The sequence below is a fragment of the Anopheles coustani genome, chromosome 2 (assembly GCF_943734705.1).
Source record: "Anopheles coustani chromosome 2, idAnoCousDA_361_x.2, whole genome shotgun sequence".
NCBI lineage: Eukaryota > Metazoa > Arthropoda > Insecta > Diptera > Culicidae > Anopheles > Anopheles coustani.
In genome coordinates this window covers 41,303,618-41,320,669 of record NC_071289.1, presented here as the reverse complement: position 1 = coordinate 41,320,669, position 17,052 = coordinate 41,303,618, and the positions used below count along the sequence as shown (strand labels likewise).

At 42.6% G+C, this 17,052-nt stretch overlaps 1 protein-coding gene across 1 annotated transcript in view; it reads left to right on the top strand.

The window, feature by feature from the left end:
• Nucleotides 1-17,052, top strand: part of LOC131266237 (uncharacterized) — an 88,898-nt gene that overhangs the window by 60,863 nt on the left and 10,983 nt on the right. Inside the window, exons 3-8 of the mRNA XM_058268663.1 lie at nt 5,636-5,747; nt 5,835-5,932; nt 12,866-12,986; nt 13,960-14,025; nt 14,133-14,217; nt 15,347-15,432. Coding sequence (XP_058124646.1) covers nt 5,636-5,747; nt 5,835-5,932; nt 12,866-12,986; nt 13,960-14,025; nt 14,133-14,217; nt 15,347-15,432 — 568 coding nt within the window. The remainder of the gene's footprint in view (nt 1-5,635; nt 5,748-5,834; nt 5,933-12,865; nt 12,987-13,959; nt 14,026-14,132; nt 14,218-15,346; nt 15,433-17,052) is intronic.

The window sequence follows — 17,052 nt, the reverse complement described above, 5'->3', positions numbered from 1 at the left end:
AACAATCCCGACAACTACAAAAACCTGGACTACCGCTTTGTCATCGTGCCGTTCGCGAACCCGGACGGTTACGAGTACTCGCGAAGGAAGGACCGCTTATGGCGGAAAAATCGCTCGAACCAGACGGCTGGCGAGAAGGGGACCGATCTGAACCGCAACTACAGCTTCAAGTGGGATAAGCTGTCCAACGACGCCCCCACCGATCCGAGAGAGGATTCGTACCGCGGCACGAAACCGTTCTCCGAGGTCGAGTCATTGTTTATCAGGAAATTCCTGGTGGCATTGAAGGACGTCCTGGTACTTTATATCGATCTGCACTCACCCGGGAACAACATTGTCTACCCATGGTCGTACACCACGCGAAAACCGAGGGCCGAGGAAAAACTGCGCGCCATCGCCGAGGCCGGAGCCCAATTTGTGAAGCAGGAGGCAGGCTCGGAGTTCAAGGTTGGCACAGTGGCCGAGATGCAGGGCACGAGCGGTGGCTCATCATTGGACTATTGCTATGCGATTGACGTCAACGCTTGCATCGGGATGGAGGTGGGAACTGAGATCGAGATAGATCGATACGAAACCTTCCAGCTAGGCCGGGAGGTGACAGCGGCCCTTGCAGCGATGTCACTGAAGGCGAATGAGTACAAAACGGATTTCCCAATGACTCCCCCGACTCCCGAAGGTAGTCTCTTAGTTTAAATTGCACTAACTTGGCGTTTCCTGCAGTCAGCATAATTTCTTCATTTTACATCGATTTTTTTTTCATAATTACAAATATCAAGGTATATACATCAAGGTTTGTTCCAATCTTTATTCAATAGAAAAACTGTTACAATGAAACTAGAATGAAAAAAAATGGTATTTGGTATACACTATTTGTTTATCACTACTCTGATCAATTAGAAATATCTTCCAATAGAAACACTGATGACATTATTACATACAACCTTGTCCGAAATGGATTGGCATGGTCGTTTAACATACATAATAGAGTTCGGAGGAAAAACCGCGTGGACTAACTAGAATGTACCAAACTCTTATTTGATCAACCTATACATAAACGCACTCCAATTTTTTTTAAATCTTAACTCCAATACCCAGTTTGGTTTTCGCAAGGGTAAAGGGACAAACGACTGCCTCGCGCTATTGCTAACCGAAATAGAGATGGCCCGCTCTCGCAAAGAGATGATGGCCTCGGTGTTTTTAGATAGAAAGGGGGCCTTCGACTTAGTATGTGTCGATCTTCTATGCCAAAAACTACAGCCGGCAGGGCTTAGCCCGTGACTCAATACACTGTTTTTAGGGCCAGTTCGTTCGTATGAAGCTGCTCTTTGCTGGTAGTAAGCAGTCAATTGAACGCGAAAGGCTTTTGTTTGGCATCGTTAGAAACCACTTTGGGCTTGTTAAGTTTAACTTTGCCTACAGCTAAAATGAAAAGGAGATTTTTTTCTAGCAACATGCGTGACCTTATTGCTTCTGTACAAATTTTAGTTCCGCACAAAACAATTTACTGCTACAGTTGGTTTTTATTGTACCACACAGCTTGTATATTGTTTAATTAAATTAGACACAAATATATAGAGAAGTGTGTCAAATTGCTTTTTCGTTGTCGCTCCTCTACAAAAGCTTGTACATAAAAACATCGCATGGACTTCGTGAAACCAGTGGGTTTAGTAACTTAGCGTCAGACATGGTTCAACGCTTTCTTGTGACTGTTTTAGTGGCGCTTGCGCTTATCAAGGCTTCCAACACTACGCCTGCCTTCCGGGCGTTTGGCAACCTTTCACCTGGGGCTAACAGTACATTCTACAAACTGTTTTCAAGCAGGTACGTCTTCCATTCCAGTCGTGTTGGTAGACAGCCGGCTGTTAGTTCCCGGACGATAATGTCTAATGAATGTTCCTTCCTCCAGCTCGGAAAGGCAATACCGGCCACACGATTTTCTGGACCAGTTTCCTACCTACGACGAAGCAGTCACATGGATGAAATCTCTACAGAAAAAGAACCGAGGATGGGTGGCGGTGGAAAAAGTTGCCCAAACGGCCGAAGGGCGCCAGCTCCAGACGATCATTATCAATAAAGCGAGGTCGTGGAAAACGGTTTTCCTCGTTGCAAACCAGCACGCACACGAGTGGGGCACGGCGATGGCGGCCTTATACGTTATCGATCAATTGGTCAACAATTCCGACGACTACAAAGACCTGGACTATCGCTTTGCCATCATGCCGTTCGCGAACCCTGATGGTTACGAGTACTCGCGAAGGAAGGACCGCTTATGGCGGAAAAATCGCTCGAACCAGGCGGGTGGCGAGAAGGGGACCGATCTGAACCGCAACTACAGCTTCAAGTGGGATAAGCTGTCCAACGACGCCGTCACCGATCCGAGTGAGGATTCGTACCGCGGCACGAAACCGTTCTCCGAGGTCGAGTCACTGAGCATCAGGACTATCCTGGTGGCAATAAAGTACGTCCTGGTGCTTTATATCGATCTGCACTCACCCGGGAACAACCTCGTCTTCCCATGGTCGTACACCACGCGCAAACCGAGGGCCGAGGAAAAACTGCGCGCCATCGCCGAGGCCGGAGCCCAATTTGTGAAGCAGGAGGCAGGCTCGGAGTTCAAGGTTGGCACAGTGGCCGAGATGCAGGGCACGAGCGGTGGCTCATCATTGGACTATTGCTATGCGATTGACGTCAACGCTTGCATCGGGATGGAGGTGGGAACTGAGATCGAGATAGATCGATATGAAACCTTCCAGCTAGGCCGGGAGGTGACAGCGGCCCTTGCAGCGATGTCACTGAAGGCGAATGAGTACAAAACGGATTTCCCAATGACTACCCCGACTCCCGAAGGTAGTCTTTTTGTTTAAATTGGACTAACTTGGCGTTTCTCGCGGTCAGGAATATTTCTTCATTTCATATCGCCAATCGATGTTTCCAAAAAAACCATTGTCTTGTGCATTTTAGCGCTATAAACGATATGCATTCGTAATTACAAACATCAGGGTAGAAACGTCATGGTTTGTTCCAATCTTTATTAACTAGCAAAAAATGTTAGGCCAAAAATAGACGGGGCGCGCCCGAGGCGTCCGTGTCCCGAATGTGATCTACAATCTGTCAAACTGACATCTTTTAGGTCACTTTCGGCACGCGCCAGTCGATCCGCCTGCCAGGACGGATTCTTCGAGCAAGCAACTCTGCGTTCGACGTGCTGGCGCGTCCGTCGACGGTTCAATACAAATGTTCAGTTATAACTAATTCGTTGAATGGATCTAATATATAAAAGTCACCGTTGTCTGTATATATATATATATATATATGTATGTGCTCGCATCACGCGAAATCTACCGAGCCGATTTACACCAAACTTGGCAGGAAGGTAGCTAATTTTCCAGGATTGAATGATCTGAACTTCGTTTGTTGATATCTTCATACCTCCCTACCCCTCCCGAACACCTACCCTCTGAAATTAATGAAAAACAATTATAGTTCAACAATTATTGAACGGATTTTCACAAAACATGGTACAAATATTAATTACATAGGGACATTTCATGGGTTAAAATTTCATTCATCTAGGGAAAGGGGAAAGGGGGGCTCACCCACTACCCCATACCCCAAAAATGGTAAAAATGCAATATGGGTATCAATTTCGAGTTATTTATGATCTCTAAATCGAGTCGCCTCACTCTTAATGTTCAATCTTAGTCCAGACTACCTCTTCCCTCCTCCTCTGCAGTTAAACCATAAGCATGCTCATAAAAAAGCGTAAATTCTTATCACATGTATGCAACCGGATTACGCACAATCTATCAACTATCTGTACCAAACTTGGCTGGAATTTAGCTAATTTTTTATTTTTCCAAATACCCTCCTTCCCTGTCCCTCTTTCGAACACCTATCGCATAAAATGGTGAAAAATAATAATAATTCCTCAATTATGGAATAGGTTCTTATAAAAATTGGACCGCATATTACTTAAGGGTAAGGGGGACTGCCATCCTACCTCCTAGCTCAACAATGATTACAATGAATTATGGGTATCATTTTCGTACAATTTGGCGTCACTTATTCGAATGGTCACAGTTTGAGTGCTCAATCTCATGTCAGACTTCTTCTATCTTCTCCTACGAAACAAATATGCTCAATCACACAAAATCTGTCTAATCAATTCAACCAAACATAATTATAAGAAAGCCAATTTTTCAAGTGTGAAATGTCCAACATTTTTATGCCTTCTTCCTGCCTATAACTTTCCTATATTTTCTTTAACCTATCACCTGTTGTTTATTCACAGTTTTTCTCATACTTGCTTTAATAGATTAATTTCAAACGCTTGCACTAAGCTGGAAGCACAATTAAGTAATGAATGCAAAATGTATATTTACATGGTTGCCTCGACTAAACGTAATACTAAATGCACATAGCAAAATTTAAGATTGTAAAACTGAAAACTGATACTGAATGCAAACACTCTTCAGTTTGGAATTTATTTCTACCCAGATGAAATCGGGTTAATCAGCTAGTGTTATATAAAAACACACATCACACCTGCCACGCTAAGAAAGAATGAATTTTTCTTCTTGAATATCAAAAATAAAGTTTCTTTAAGCTGGCAACGCTCGTGAAAAATCGCGGGTGGTTACCTAGACGGTGCGCGTCCCACGTACTGGACGCGGACGCGTCGGACGCGCTCCGTCTATTTTCGGCCTTACAATAAAAATAGAATGGTATACACTATTTGTTTATCATCACTGCTCTGATCAATAATAAATATCTTTCAATAGAAATACTGATGGCAGTATAACATACAACCTTGTCCAAAATGGATTTGAATAGTCGCTTAACATAAATAATAGAGTTGGGAGGAAAACCGCGTGGGCTAACTAGAATGTACCAAACTGTTATTTGATAAACCTATAAATAAACGCAATCCAATTATTTTAAATCGTAACTTACTTTTGATAAAAGATGCTCTGTAGTATTTTTCATATTTTTTTTAGTTTTCACATTTATTTCAGATTTTCACCTGTTTTTGATGTAGTGATCATTTTATAATGAAAAGCTTACTATCGTTATTGAATCATCAATTGAAGATCTTATAAACATAAACATAATTTCAATTGACATAATTTGTCAAAAATCTACAACAAGTGCTTAGTTTGTTTGAAATTTTAGAAAACTGTCCTGCAATATTATTCAGCATCAAATTGGCTAGATTTTACAGCAAGGCCAATGATATTCTTGTCGGAAGGACGATAAGAGCTTTTGAAAAGTTCCAAACTTTATTTGGGATCTAAAGCTGACATCAAACTCTTGTTATCTAAAAGATGTCGAAAGTGATCTAAAAAATGTCAGTTTGACCGATTGTAGATCACATTTGGGACACGGTCGCACCGTGTTCAAAATTTCATATTACAAATGTTGGAAATAGGAGTTTAAAATCGATCTTATATTAGTTGATAATTAAATCATTCCTATTAGACGCTTATCTCGCCGGCTAGCTTGTAAGCATTAATTTGATTCAACGGCCGCATCAACCGCCTTAGGGATAGTGCAAATGATCATGCAATTAAACTCTACGCTCCATGTTATGTACCATTTTGCTCATTACACTCTTTTCCAACCCTTTTCATTGCAGCGATGAGAAGCAAATTGATTTCGCCGAGCAGCTCGAATCGGTCGCGTACGTACTTTGCGGCGACGGAACGGTAACCTACGACAAGTTCTCCCAAATATGGCATGCCAAAGGGGTAAGTTTCGCCGCGGTCCACGCTGGCTCCTTCCTGCATGCCACTAATGTTTCCTTTGCTTTGGCTTTCTCTGCCATGTTGTTGCAGATTCTAGATAAGCTCTATCGATTAATCGACATCGACTCGACCAACCAGATTTCGACCAATCAAATCATGGAGTTCATCTCAAACCTCACCAACTCACGGTAAGTGCAGGACGCATCCATCATCTGTGCTCTGGCCTGGTTTGGGGTGTTCCCGCTCACACTTAATTAAAACCATTCCATCGATCGATCGGTTCAGGATGATAATTAAATCCCATTATCCAAACCCGGCCGGTTTGGTCAACACTTCCGAACGATGCGGCCGTTTACGGTGGCGGTTGGAAAGGTTGATCAAACGCGACACCGTGATTAGTTTTTCCCAAAAAAGGCAGGACGCATTGGCCGGAGGCAATGCCGGTTAGAGGAAAAATTGAATCTCTGTAAACACATGGGAAGTGTTGCATGAAGCCAACGACCTACGTGACGCTCGCTGCATTGAATGTGCTCGAGTTGATCATCATTACGAGACTCGATCGCTTTTTACAAACCAAGTTCAAGTTGCTGGAAGATAACAGCCTAAAACGGTAGATCTTAATCAAAGGCCGCTCTGAACAGGCCAGAAGCCATGCAGGTCCCGTTCCAGAGGTGGATGGCAGGCACCAGGTTCTGCTCGTCGGCTTTTTTACTTTTTGTCCCAAACATGCCACCTCATGACCGCTCTATCGAACCAGGCGCATCTCGGGGGACGCGCCTTCAGAGCCCGTTCCCCGTTAGTCCTGCAACTCGTCATGGTTCCGCCCATGTTCGGCACCTGCCAGATGACAGCTCAGCGATAGCAAGTTCATCATCCGACCCGGACTACTGACCACTCGCCCCAACGCCGCAATCACTAATGGGTTCGATCTGCTCTGATTTTGTCCGAACGCGCCACGTCAATCAAGGTTAGTCGAGGTGAGGGTCCTCAGCTTGGCCGGGTGGCGACCGTTCGCGGGCCCGGAGGAAAACCTTTCTTGCGTTTCGATCGTGTTCGATTGGAAGCGATAAGATCGCTCAGATGCTCAGATCTGATGGACAGCGAAATTACGGTAGCTGAAGTGCTGTTGGCACAAATCACGGCGAACGGTTCGAGCCACTTCGCCGTTAAGAGTGATGTACCGTACCAGGCTGTGAGGTATAGGGCTGGTGACGAGGGATTGAAGGAAAGATCACGACACGCGGGAGAGCGACGTGATCGTTGCCAATGTCCAAATGCGGTAGCCGTGGCTATTACACTGCATAAATTAAATAACAGCCAACCAGAAGGGTGGAGGAACGAGTACCGTACCGACATTCCAGGCTGGACCGCTTTTTGGTACGTTTGAAAGCATGTCTTCGTATCACGAGAAACGAAGTTGTCGGGTGGACATCTAATAATGTGCGATGGCACACGCAAAAGTAACACTATCGTTTCTTCCATGCCGTCGTTACTAACACTAACCGGAGACGATAGAAAATAAAAAACGATTTCATCAAATGTACCAGTTCTTATTAATAAGTAAATTATGTTAGATTGGGTTCGTTATCTAGCAGAGCAAAACCGAGTCACTGATTTAAATTTAAATGTAAAAAAAATGGCATTTTATTATGTTATTGTGTTACTGTCAGTAGATTTGGTTAAAAACTTAAAAAAAAACTTTGTTTTCCTCAATGCTATCGAGCCATTTTTTATTAAAAAAGCCAACAGTTGAATGTAAAAGGGTATTTTGTTGCGAGCGGGGGGACAGAAGTGTCATAATGCAGTTAAAGCAATAATTTATTTAATAAATAAATATTTTTTAAACATTTTATTAAATTTTTTAATTGAAACAATTACGTTTATTTTGAAAAAAAATCTGTAGTTAAAATTTCAAACTGTAGATCTCTCGTGGTATCATTGTTCATGGAAAATATTTTTGTAAAACCTAAGCAAAAAGTATAATTTGGAAACAACATAAAAAACCACAGTGCAACAAAAAAGAAACAAAACCTATAATATCAATACAATCTCACCAATTTCTCCGACTTTCTTCGCATGCATCAAAATAAAACGTGTTTATTCGAAAACAACGTTGTATCCAAAAGTAATTTTTGAATTGAATAGTTCCTTTATCATGAAATAGGGTTGAATGCCATAAAAAAGGAAAAAAATACATATTCTAACAATGATATAAGCAAAATTGGGTAAATATGAGCTTTAAGAAAGAGACTTTTTGTGTCCAATCAACCAAAGATCACTTTCAGATTCTTGTGGTATCATTGAATGAAATCTATTTTTCGGTTGGTCCAATACTTAATGAAAAATTACAGAAGATGCGGTAGGCATTTTGTTAATCAGATGTATTCAAAAATCCTAAAAAATGAACGAGTCTCAGTGGTGAACGAACTGGGTGGAGAGCGAATGTAAAAGTTATCTCTATCTTTGTGATCATTATCTCGAACAAAAGTGCGATCACGTGTGGCAGGTTTGGGTAGTTTTCCATTTTGGCTTTTCATCATACCAGTTGCTGATGTTATCCACCATTCAAAGCTCTTCAAAAGAAGTAGCGTGAGCCCATTCATGAGCTTTCGTCGCGGTCATTCCAGTGCTCTCTACTGAAACTCGCTCCCGAACCTCCTCACGAAGAGATAAAGCAACGCTAGCCAACATGTTCAGTCAAATAGACTCTAGACCCCGGAGGCCAGCCCAAATGAATGCACTTTGCCGATTGACGATCGTAAATCATGCGTTCCATCGAAACCGAGAGACCCCTCGGGGCTGAACCTGGAAGAAATGGATGCTGCTGTACGTGGTCTGTTCATAAATTATGTCACGAGCAGTAATAAAATAAACGGAAACCAGATGAGCCGGACCAGAAGCCAACGCAAAGGTTCACCAATCAGCAGCAGCTGATCCGGTAGGTTTCGCTCGCAAATGGTCAATGGAAGATCATTGCCTATTCTACACTGCACGCCCCGTCCATGCTGGGTTCTATTGCCGGCGACGCACGAAGATGGCGTGCGGGTTTCGGCAGGTTTGATAAATAGCTCGCAACTGCATGATTTATCGAATCGACGCAGAGCGTGGTGCGTGAATGTTAACAAGTATATTAGAAAAAATGAAACTGCACCTTTGGTTGGAAATGCTGCTGAAATGAGCACAAAACAGGAGAGGGAACATAATTTATGAGCCGTGAAAACGCTCGTGCGCACTCACAGACAGATCTACATACCGATCAACGCAGTTGCAACGCTAAACCCGGATGATTAGGCGGGATTCGTGAAAAAGGGACTCCCGGGGGCCTATTCCAGGAGCATATCGCGGGTGTGCAAGCACATGATTCATCCCGGCCTTGGCGATCGAGCCTGAACCCGTATAATGGGGCCGTCAGGTCGTAATTTCTGCAAATGCAAAAGCTAAAGAAATGGCTCGCTTGCAAACAGAACGGACGACACATAAACATAAAACATCGGCGGTCGGACGCGATGGTCGGAATCGCGCCCCGGTTGTGTTGTGATTTCGTGATTCATTCGCATTAAAAGTTTATTGCCTGTTTGCACCCAGTATTGCCGATGATGATTGCTTCTGGTGTGCGTGATTATAATAAATAATTAATTTCTCACTGAGTTCATGTTGTTTGTGAAAACGCTACCTCATTTGGAATTGCTGGGAGAGATTTTTTGAGCTTTTGAAGCTTGCGAACATGTTTGTTACATTTGGTAGGAGAATGTCCATAACTTATGATTTGACGCAATATATTTCAAAAGAATAATTTAGAGGATATTTTTGATTGAGAAGTAAACTTTTATGCCATTTTTACTGCACGTTTAAATTCCAGATTTTTTCAAAAAATGCACCATTTTTTTCAAATGTACTTAAACTAGGACATATTTAAGAGCGCCTCATTTACAAACACTCTGTATTGCATCCGCAATAAGGAAAATTAAAATTGGTTTTGTTACAAGGTCTATCATTTTCAATGCTTGAATCCTTATTTTAACATAGTAATTTACTTGCAAAAGACGAGAGGACTGACTATCCACGTACAACAGGGAAACAAGTCTCGTAAGCCCTTAACGGGCAGGCATGACCAAGAGGTCGTTACACAAAGAAGAAGAAGAAATAGACTACTATATAATTAAAATACATTTCGTGATATAGAAAAATTATTTTTTTATAAATATAAATGATAATTTTTACTGAGATAATTAATATCATACTTTAAATTAATGGAATAACATACTTAAAATTATACTGCATTCAATATATTCATGGTTATTATGTTCGTGATAAAAAAAAAATATATTTCTTTTCTTGCAAATATTTCTTTACAATAAAAACCAAGCGATCAAGTGCGATTCAAAAAGTTTCTCTGCTAATATTTTTTGTTCGTTTGCATCTAATCTTTCACGTTCGACACTTAACTCGAAACAAGCACGTACTCGTCAACCTTTTGAACTTCGTGCCCTTCTAAAGTCGATCTCCGATCGCAGACAAACTTCTTCAACTCGAACTCCTCGATCGTCCCGGGATCGTGACCGAATTCAACCAAACCACAAAGCAGTCCTTCTCATTCACCGCGCTATACCAAGACAGACCATCTGTTTGTTTGTATAGATCGTAAGAGTCTAAACAGAGAGGGTGAAAAAAACCGTCCACAGACAACACCAATTAGGTGGCGAAGGGGAAAAGAAGCAGCTGACCCAGCTTGACACATGCTGCCGCTGAAGTAGATAATTTCTCCCATTACACGGCACGACCTATGCAAGCGATAAGCAGATTGGGAAGTCACGAGTCCGGAACAAAACCCGGCAACAGCCCTTTCATTGATCATCGATCAATTTCGTGCAGATTTCTATGTTTCTCAATTTTTTTTTACAATTGTCGCGTGGTCGTGATCGTTTGGTTGATGGTTGGTGAATCCAACCATCCACATCCAGTACTTTGCGGTTGAATTGCATTCGCTTCCACGACACTCGGCCTGAAACTACGAAGCTGTTCGAACGCGCGCGCGAGGTGATAAATGTGCCGTGGACGTAAACGAGATTTAAACGAGCGAACCACTGGGAAACGGGCTTCAACAGGCAGCTTGAGGGTGGCGCGTAGTAGCGCGAAGAATGATTTATTTGAGACAAACTTGTGGATCCTTCTTTGATCGTCGTCGCCGATCGCCACGATCGCTGATCGATGAGTCGCGAAAAAGGCAGCACCGGACCCGGCAAGCAAATATGGCTAATCAAGATTTATCGCGTGTCAGAGTTCGCCAACGCTCGGGACTTGGCACGTGATAAATGTCGGTTCAAGTTCGTGCCTGCCCATGGCCTCCCCGTGCGTTGGAATGCGATTTGTCAGCTTGAGGGATGGGTAGCAAACGTTTGCAAAAAAAAAGAGAAGAAGAAGGAAGGAAAGTTAACCTTGCTTCAGCGTGCCATACGACGAAGATCTCACTCAAATCTCCGGGAAAACACTAGCGGCATACGGATCCGTGCTGAAGTGTCGATGTTCGTGAGGATCGGACTTTACTGGAGGTCCCCGTTCGGTTCATCTTGAATTTGTGTGTACACCATTCCCCGTGCATTCTCTTCTCTCATCGGCACTGTTTGACACCTTCTCGACACGTTGAAGTGTCGCGTTGAGTGCCTGCACTTGCAACATCATTTACCGCATGTGAACCTTTCGCGGCAGCAAATTAACGACTCATGTTAACACAATGTATGTACATACACGCCATTTCCCTCCCGAATGCCACCTCTTTTTCCGCGCGCGTACCAGGGGATTAATCATGCCGAACCGCTCTCCAACATGCGTCTGGTAGGCTTTTTGTCTTATGTGATCGCGTGATGTGGTAGCCAACAGACGAGACCAGCATACAGTTCCTGTGACAACCTTCATCAGCTCTTGAATCTCCCCATGCACCCATATGAATATACATTCCGTTCCCTTGCTACCTTTGGCCACTTTGTCGATGTCTTATTTTAGACAGAATTCAACCTCAGCTTGAGCTACGTCAAAGAGAGCAGGTTAGGCAACGCACAAAGTCCTTTCTAGGTTGCCCCGCATGTGTCCGTTGAGGGAAAATATCGATCGTTGATCGATTATCGAAATATTTTGTGCGTTCACCTTAGTTTGTTGAGGTGAAGCTAAATTTAACACCAAAGCTCTTTTGTAGCTTCTGTGGCCAAATGATGATGGTTGTCTTGTGTTATGCTTCCCTGGAAGGTTTGCCCATTGATAAATGGTTATGGTGAGTGTGACAAACAATGGAAAGCGTGGCAATTCCCCGAGTGACGGAGCATAATTTGAGCATAACCAACAAAAGGGCTCGAAATACGGGAGGTGTACTGGGCGCACATTAATGATTAGGACCTGGCTGAGCATTGGTCGGCGGCTTATCGAAGTTCGATGTTTAATTAATTGGTCCCCACAATGGCATTATCAAAACGGGGCAGGCTAGAGGGGTAATTAATTGAGATCTTTTATCCAAGCCAAGCCAAAAGGGTAAAGGGCTATTTTCGCCGCTCGTAAATGGTGATCCCCCAGCTTGGGAAGTTGGGAAATAAAACCCCGAGTAATTGACAGCCCATTAAACCAGAACAACAGGTCGCGGCGGTGATCACACGGAGGAGAGCCTACCGTGCCGAATAAACCGTGCGTTCCTCATGACGCGTCCGTGCGAGCGGAGAACACACAGTTCGGATTACCAAAATTGGCACACATAACCTTTTCACAAGCAGGTGGGATGGAACCGTTTTCCATATACGGAGACATTTGTATGGCCGTCGCACGCAAGAGGAAGTTCAACTCCCGAAGTTGCATCAGCACGCACACGCACACACGGCACATCATCGCCAGTAGGGCACTTTAGCAAATTTGGTGTCACTAATTACCGGGGTGTAAAATGGCCGGACCTGCCGCTAGGGTGAGGTAATAAGGACATGTAGTTGTTGCTTGAGCAGAATGAAACGAAACACAAAGCTACAATTACAACGGTCCCATTTGCGGCGGGAAGATGTTCATTCGAATGTACGCAACGAGTGAGTGTTTACACACTGCCGCATATTAATTTCCCCTTTGCCTGCTTGCCTTCCTGAACTCCCCAGCCCACGGACCGGCTTCGACAAATCGTCCCTCGAGCGGCTGGAGCAACTGTTCATCAAGACGGTCGGCAACGAGAAGGAGATTCGCCGAGAGGAGTTTAAGAAAATTGTTACCTCCAAAAACGTAAGTATACTACAGTATGCGCTCGGGAATAGACAAGAGAACAGTTTAACCCTTAAAGCCCTTTAACCGATTGAAAAATACATTAATTGCATCCATTTTACTAGTGCAACAATAAAATTGATAAATCAAGAAAACAACAATTTTCACGGATTTTGGTTTTGTTCTGAAACATTTCGAAAACAGTTGAGATCAATTTCATGAATCAATTTTCAGCTAAAAAATAAGAAACGATCTTTTGATTTTGTTTGTTTTTCGAGAGCACACACTTTTGATTTTTTGAAAATTAAAAACAAATCCTATCTTTCCTCGTTTACACCAAGCTAACGGCGTGCTAGAGACATACATCAAAAAACAAAAAAAAAATAGATAAACCCAAAAAAAACGATAGTCAAAAAATGCTATGACTAACAGCCGTTTACAGCTCGGTAAAATCTTCAAACAATACAAAGTTGTAGCGTTTCGACGAAGTTCGATCAAACTGACCGCTTCAAAGCATTTAATCGTCTTCCGATAACAATGTATTCTAGTGTTTTAAACAATTAGTAAAGTTACAAGAAGCAAATATTAAGCATTTCACTATTTCAAATTATCCATTTAAATATTTGAAAACTGAAAAAATATGCAAAGAACTTGAAAAATTTAATTTCCATTACAATTTTTTTTCAAATTAGAATTTAAGGTTGTGCACAAATTGGAATCACAAAAATACCCTTTTTATAATTCTGAACTATTCTAAAGAGATTTCATTAATACAACATTTCCGATTTGTCGCGTTGAAGTACATTTATTTTATTCTGTACAAGCAAATTTTTAACGAAACAGAGCTTTGTATATTTTTGCGCTAAAATTGTTATACATAATTTTCATATTTATTTAGGTTGTTATGGGTTAACATTTTCGCTTTCTGCTAACGTTCCTCTCATTCTCCATCCCCCTGTCTATCACATTATGAATACACTCTTTTACTCCACAGCCATTTTTCACCGAACGAGTGTTTCAAATCTTCGACAAGGACAACTCGGGCTCCATTTCCCTGCAGGTGAGTGCTCGAGTTTCCACTGCGTCCAATTTGCATGGCCAACTTTCTTTTCTTTTGCTTTAATGAGTACCCAATTGTGTCTCGATGTTCTTTTATTTCTTCGACAGGAATTCATCGATGCCATTCATCAGTTCGCCGGTCAATCGCCAGAGGACAAAATTAAATTCCTCTTCAAAGTGTATGATTTGGACGGTACGAAAAAGAAACGCACACGCACACAATACGGCTCGATTTGTTGAAACCCTCCAATTTTTGGACGATTTATTTTTTTTTATTGTACGGCATTGTATAGGGAGGCTTGAATGATACTTAAATCGTTTTCATTTTGCTTTTTGGTTTGCTCTCATAACACCCATTCGATCGTTCAAGCACCGGTTTTAACCGACGGGCACAGGAAACAAAGATTGGTTTCGGTATCAATTGCCTCCCGAAGGAGGGATGTCTTGACCCGCCCGTGACGAAACGGACAAAGACACACACTCTTGAGTCCACGCAATGCGAACACCCTGCACTTGGCCACAATTTAGCGCCAGGGGCCAAACACTCCAAACATCGTCAACATCGACGAGAAAGAAAAACATTAATAAATAACAAACAGACGTTACCCTGACCGTGCGGAGCTGTGCCAAGGGAAAGGAAAAACTTCCTGTGGTTTCAAATTTTGTGGTTCACGCGCAACAACAACCGACGGACTGTAACCGATTGGTCCGATTTCTTTATGATCCGAGAAACCACACGCGAGCTTCCGTGCGTGGAGTGACACCGTTCGGGCCGCACATGTTCGTACAATTAAACTTCATTCATAGATGGTAGTCCTCTAAAATGGATGTTTTCAAGTTGATGTCATACTTTTAAACATTTTCCACCACAAGTGGGGTTGTCAGCTTGCCATGGTACACATCCACTTCGTGCGGAACGATTGAATCAAAACATTTGTCAAACGCATTGAGCGCTAAAATCCTAATCCCGCTCACATTAAGGGCCATCAGGAGACAAACGAAGATAGACGAGATGTGACCGAGAGCCGACAGACCAACATTTTACCTGCCCGGACTCGATAAGCATCTCTTATCGGTGTCTCATTATCTGGTTCAGGTGACGCGCGCGACAGACGACGAACCCCACGGTTGCGAAAAATTGAAGGCCCGCTCGTTCTTCAACTCGGACACCGACCGGTCGGACGAATCACTTAAAACTGCCTGGAACACGTTTTAATCTTTTGCTTCCACCCCTGTTATTCCATCTCCCTTGACGCTCTGGAACAACCGCTGGAAAATCGTGCGATCGCCGCATCCCGGGAAAATGCAACGGCACGCGGCAGGCGACGGACTGATTCAACACCGCGAGCTGCAGCACGTGATGCGGGCGTGCATGGAGGAGAACGGAATGCGCTTCTCGGAGGATCAGGTTAGTTGGTTGTGCTTCGCTCTTTACCTTCTCGTACTCTCGACTCTAAGCAGTTGGTGTTGGGTTAGACAGTGGAGCCGAGGTTCGTGGTCTGATGCATCATTATACTGACCACGCGATATGATGTCCCGGGGCCGACGGGCGGCGCTGCGACACTGTAGCTTCCACGGTGCAGCGGTAATACGGTGTTAAACTCTACGGCGTATCCACCCGCAGCTACTGACGGCTCGCTCGTAGCGGCCAACAAGCAACGACCGACGCGGACGCGGTGGGGGAATGTTTTCTTTTCCATGACAAGTGCACTCAACGCCGGAGATCGGGGATCCAATGCGAACGATTTTTCCCACTGCGGTTGCTGGTCGTATGAAAGACAGACGGATTCGTTATTTATAGCGGTCGCGACGTTCATGTATCATTTCGCACTTGGACCGCAAAACCTAACGCAAACCGAGGGAGGTTGCGATGTGGTTGCGTAGGAAAAGAAAAACCTGGGACAAAGTTTTATCATCCGCCATCCACCTTCGGTTAGCGGTGTATTTTTTTTCCACCGTTTCGAAAACGACTAATGCAGTATATTCATCATAGAGCGACGGCTGTGCAGTGCATGGCAATGCAGGTTGCTCTGCAAATATGTTTATCAATCAGAAAGAAACGATGAAAAAATGCATAACGTGTGCGCATTTGATTAAGAAAGTGGAGTACAGGCAAAGTTGTTTGTTTATGGCCATTTTCTTTGGCTATACTTTGAATGGTTTGTTTCATGTACAATAGTTACATGTAACAGGTATGGTTTTAGGCAAGGAATCATATTTGAATTTACGATTTTATATAATTTCTATTTGTTTGAAACTTTCGATGATTTATTTTAAAAAGAGTAAAGCGATAATTACCACGAAGTGAATGTAGCAATGTTTTCCAAAATTACATTCTTTTCAATTATCGATTTGAATGTAACTTTTGGCCTCGCAGAACTGCAAAATGCAAATGTGTTCAAAATAATGTTGGGTATTGGGTTGATGGTCTCAACTATTTATTTACAATATTTCTTTCTCAAGCTAGGCAGCTAAAATTACATTAATTAATTACAGCCAAATCAATAAATCAATTCCAGTTTGATTACAAACAAATCCATAAGTCAATTTTCAAAATAGTGTACCGAATCATCATTCTAAATATCGTAAAGGAATGTATTCGGTTATGGGTCAGGTTCTCTTTTATACTCAACTTTTTTTTCTAGTCAAAATTAAGCAGTAATATGAACACCAATGGAAGTCTAACTTTTCTACAAAGTAATAATACAATTTCAACCTCTAAAAGATACATTCTACGTGTGGAGTGTACCAAAAAGCAGACGTTGAAAACTGAAAAATCCTTAACGTTTGTATGTAAACTTTTTCAACCAAATAAAATCGTGTACAGAAAATTACTTTGTTGATTAAACACTGAACATTGCTCAGAGGGCTTGGTTCGTTTTTATTCTCTTGAATCTTTATTCATATTACTCAATCACTACAAACAGTTTTTGTTGATTTTCATCAAAGCATATTTTTGCAACTTTTTAGAGTGTCAATTGGTTCTAATTGTGTTGAAATTTGCTCATTGTATTATCAATATAATTAC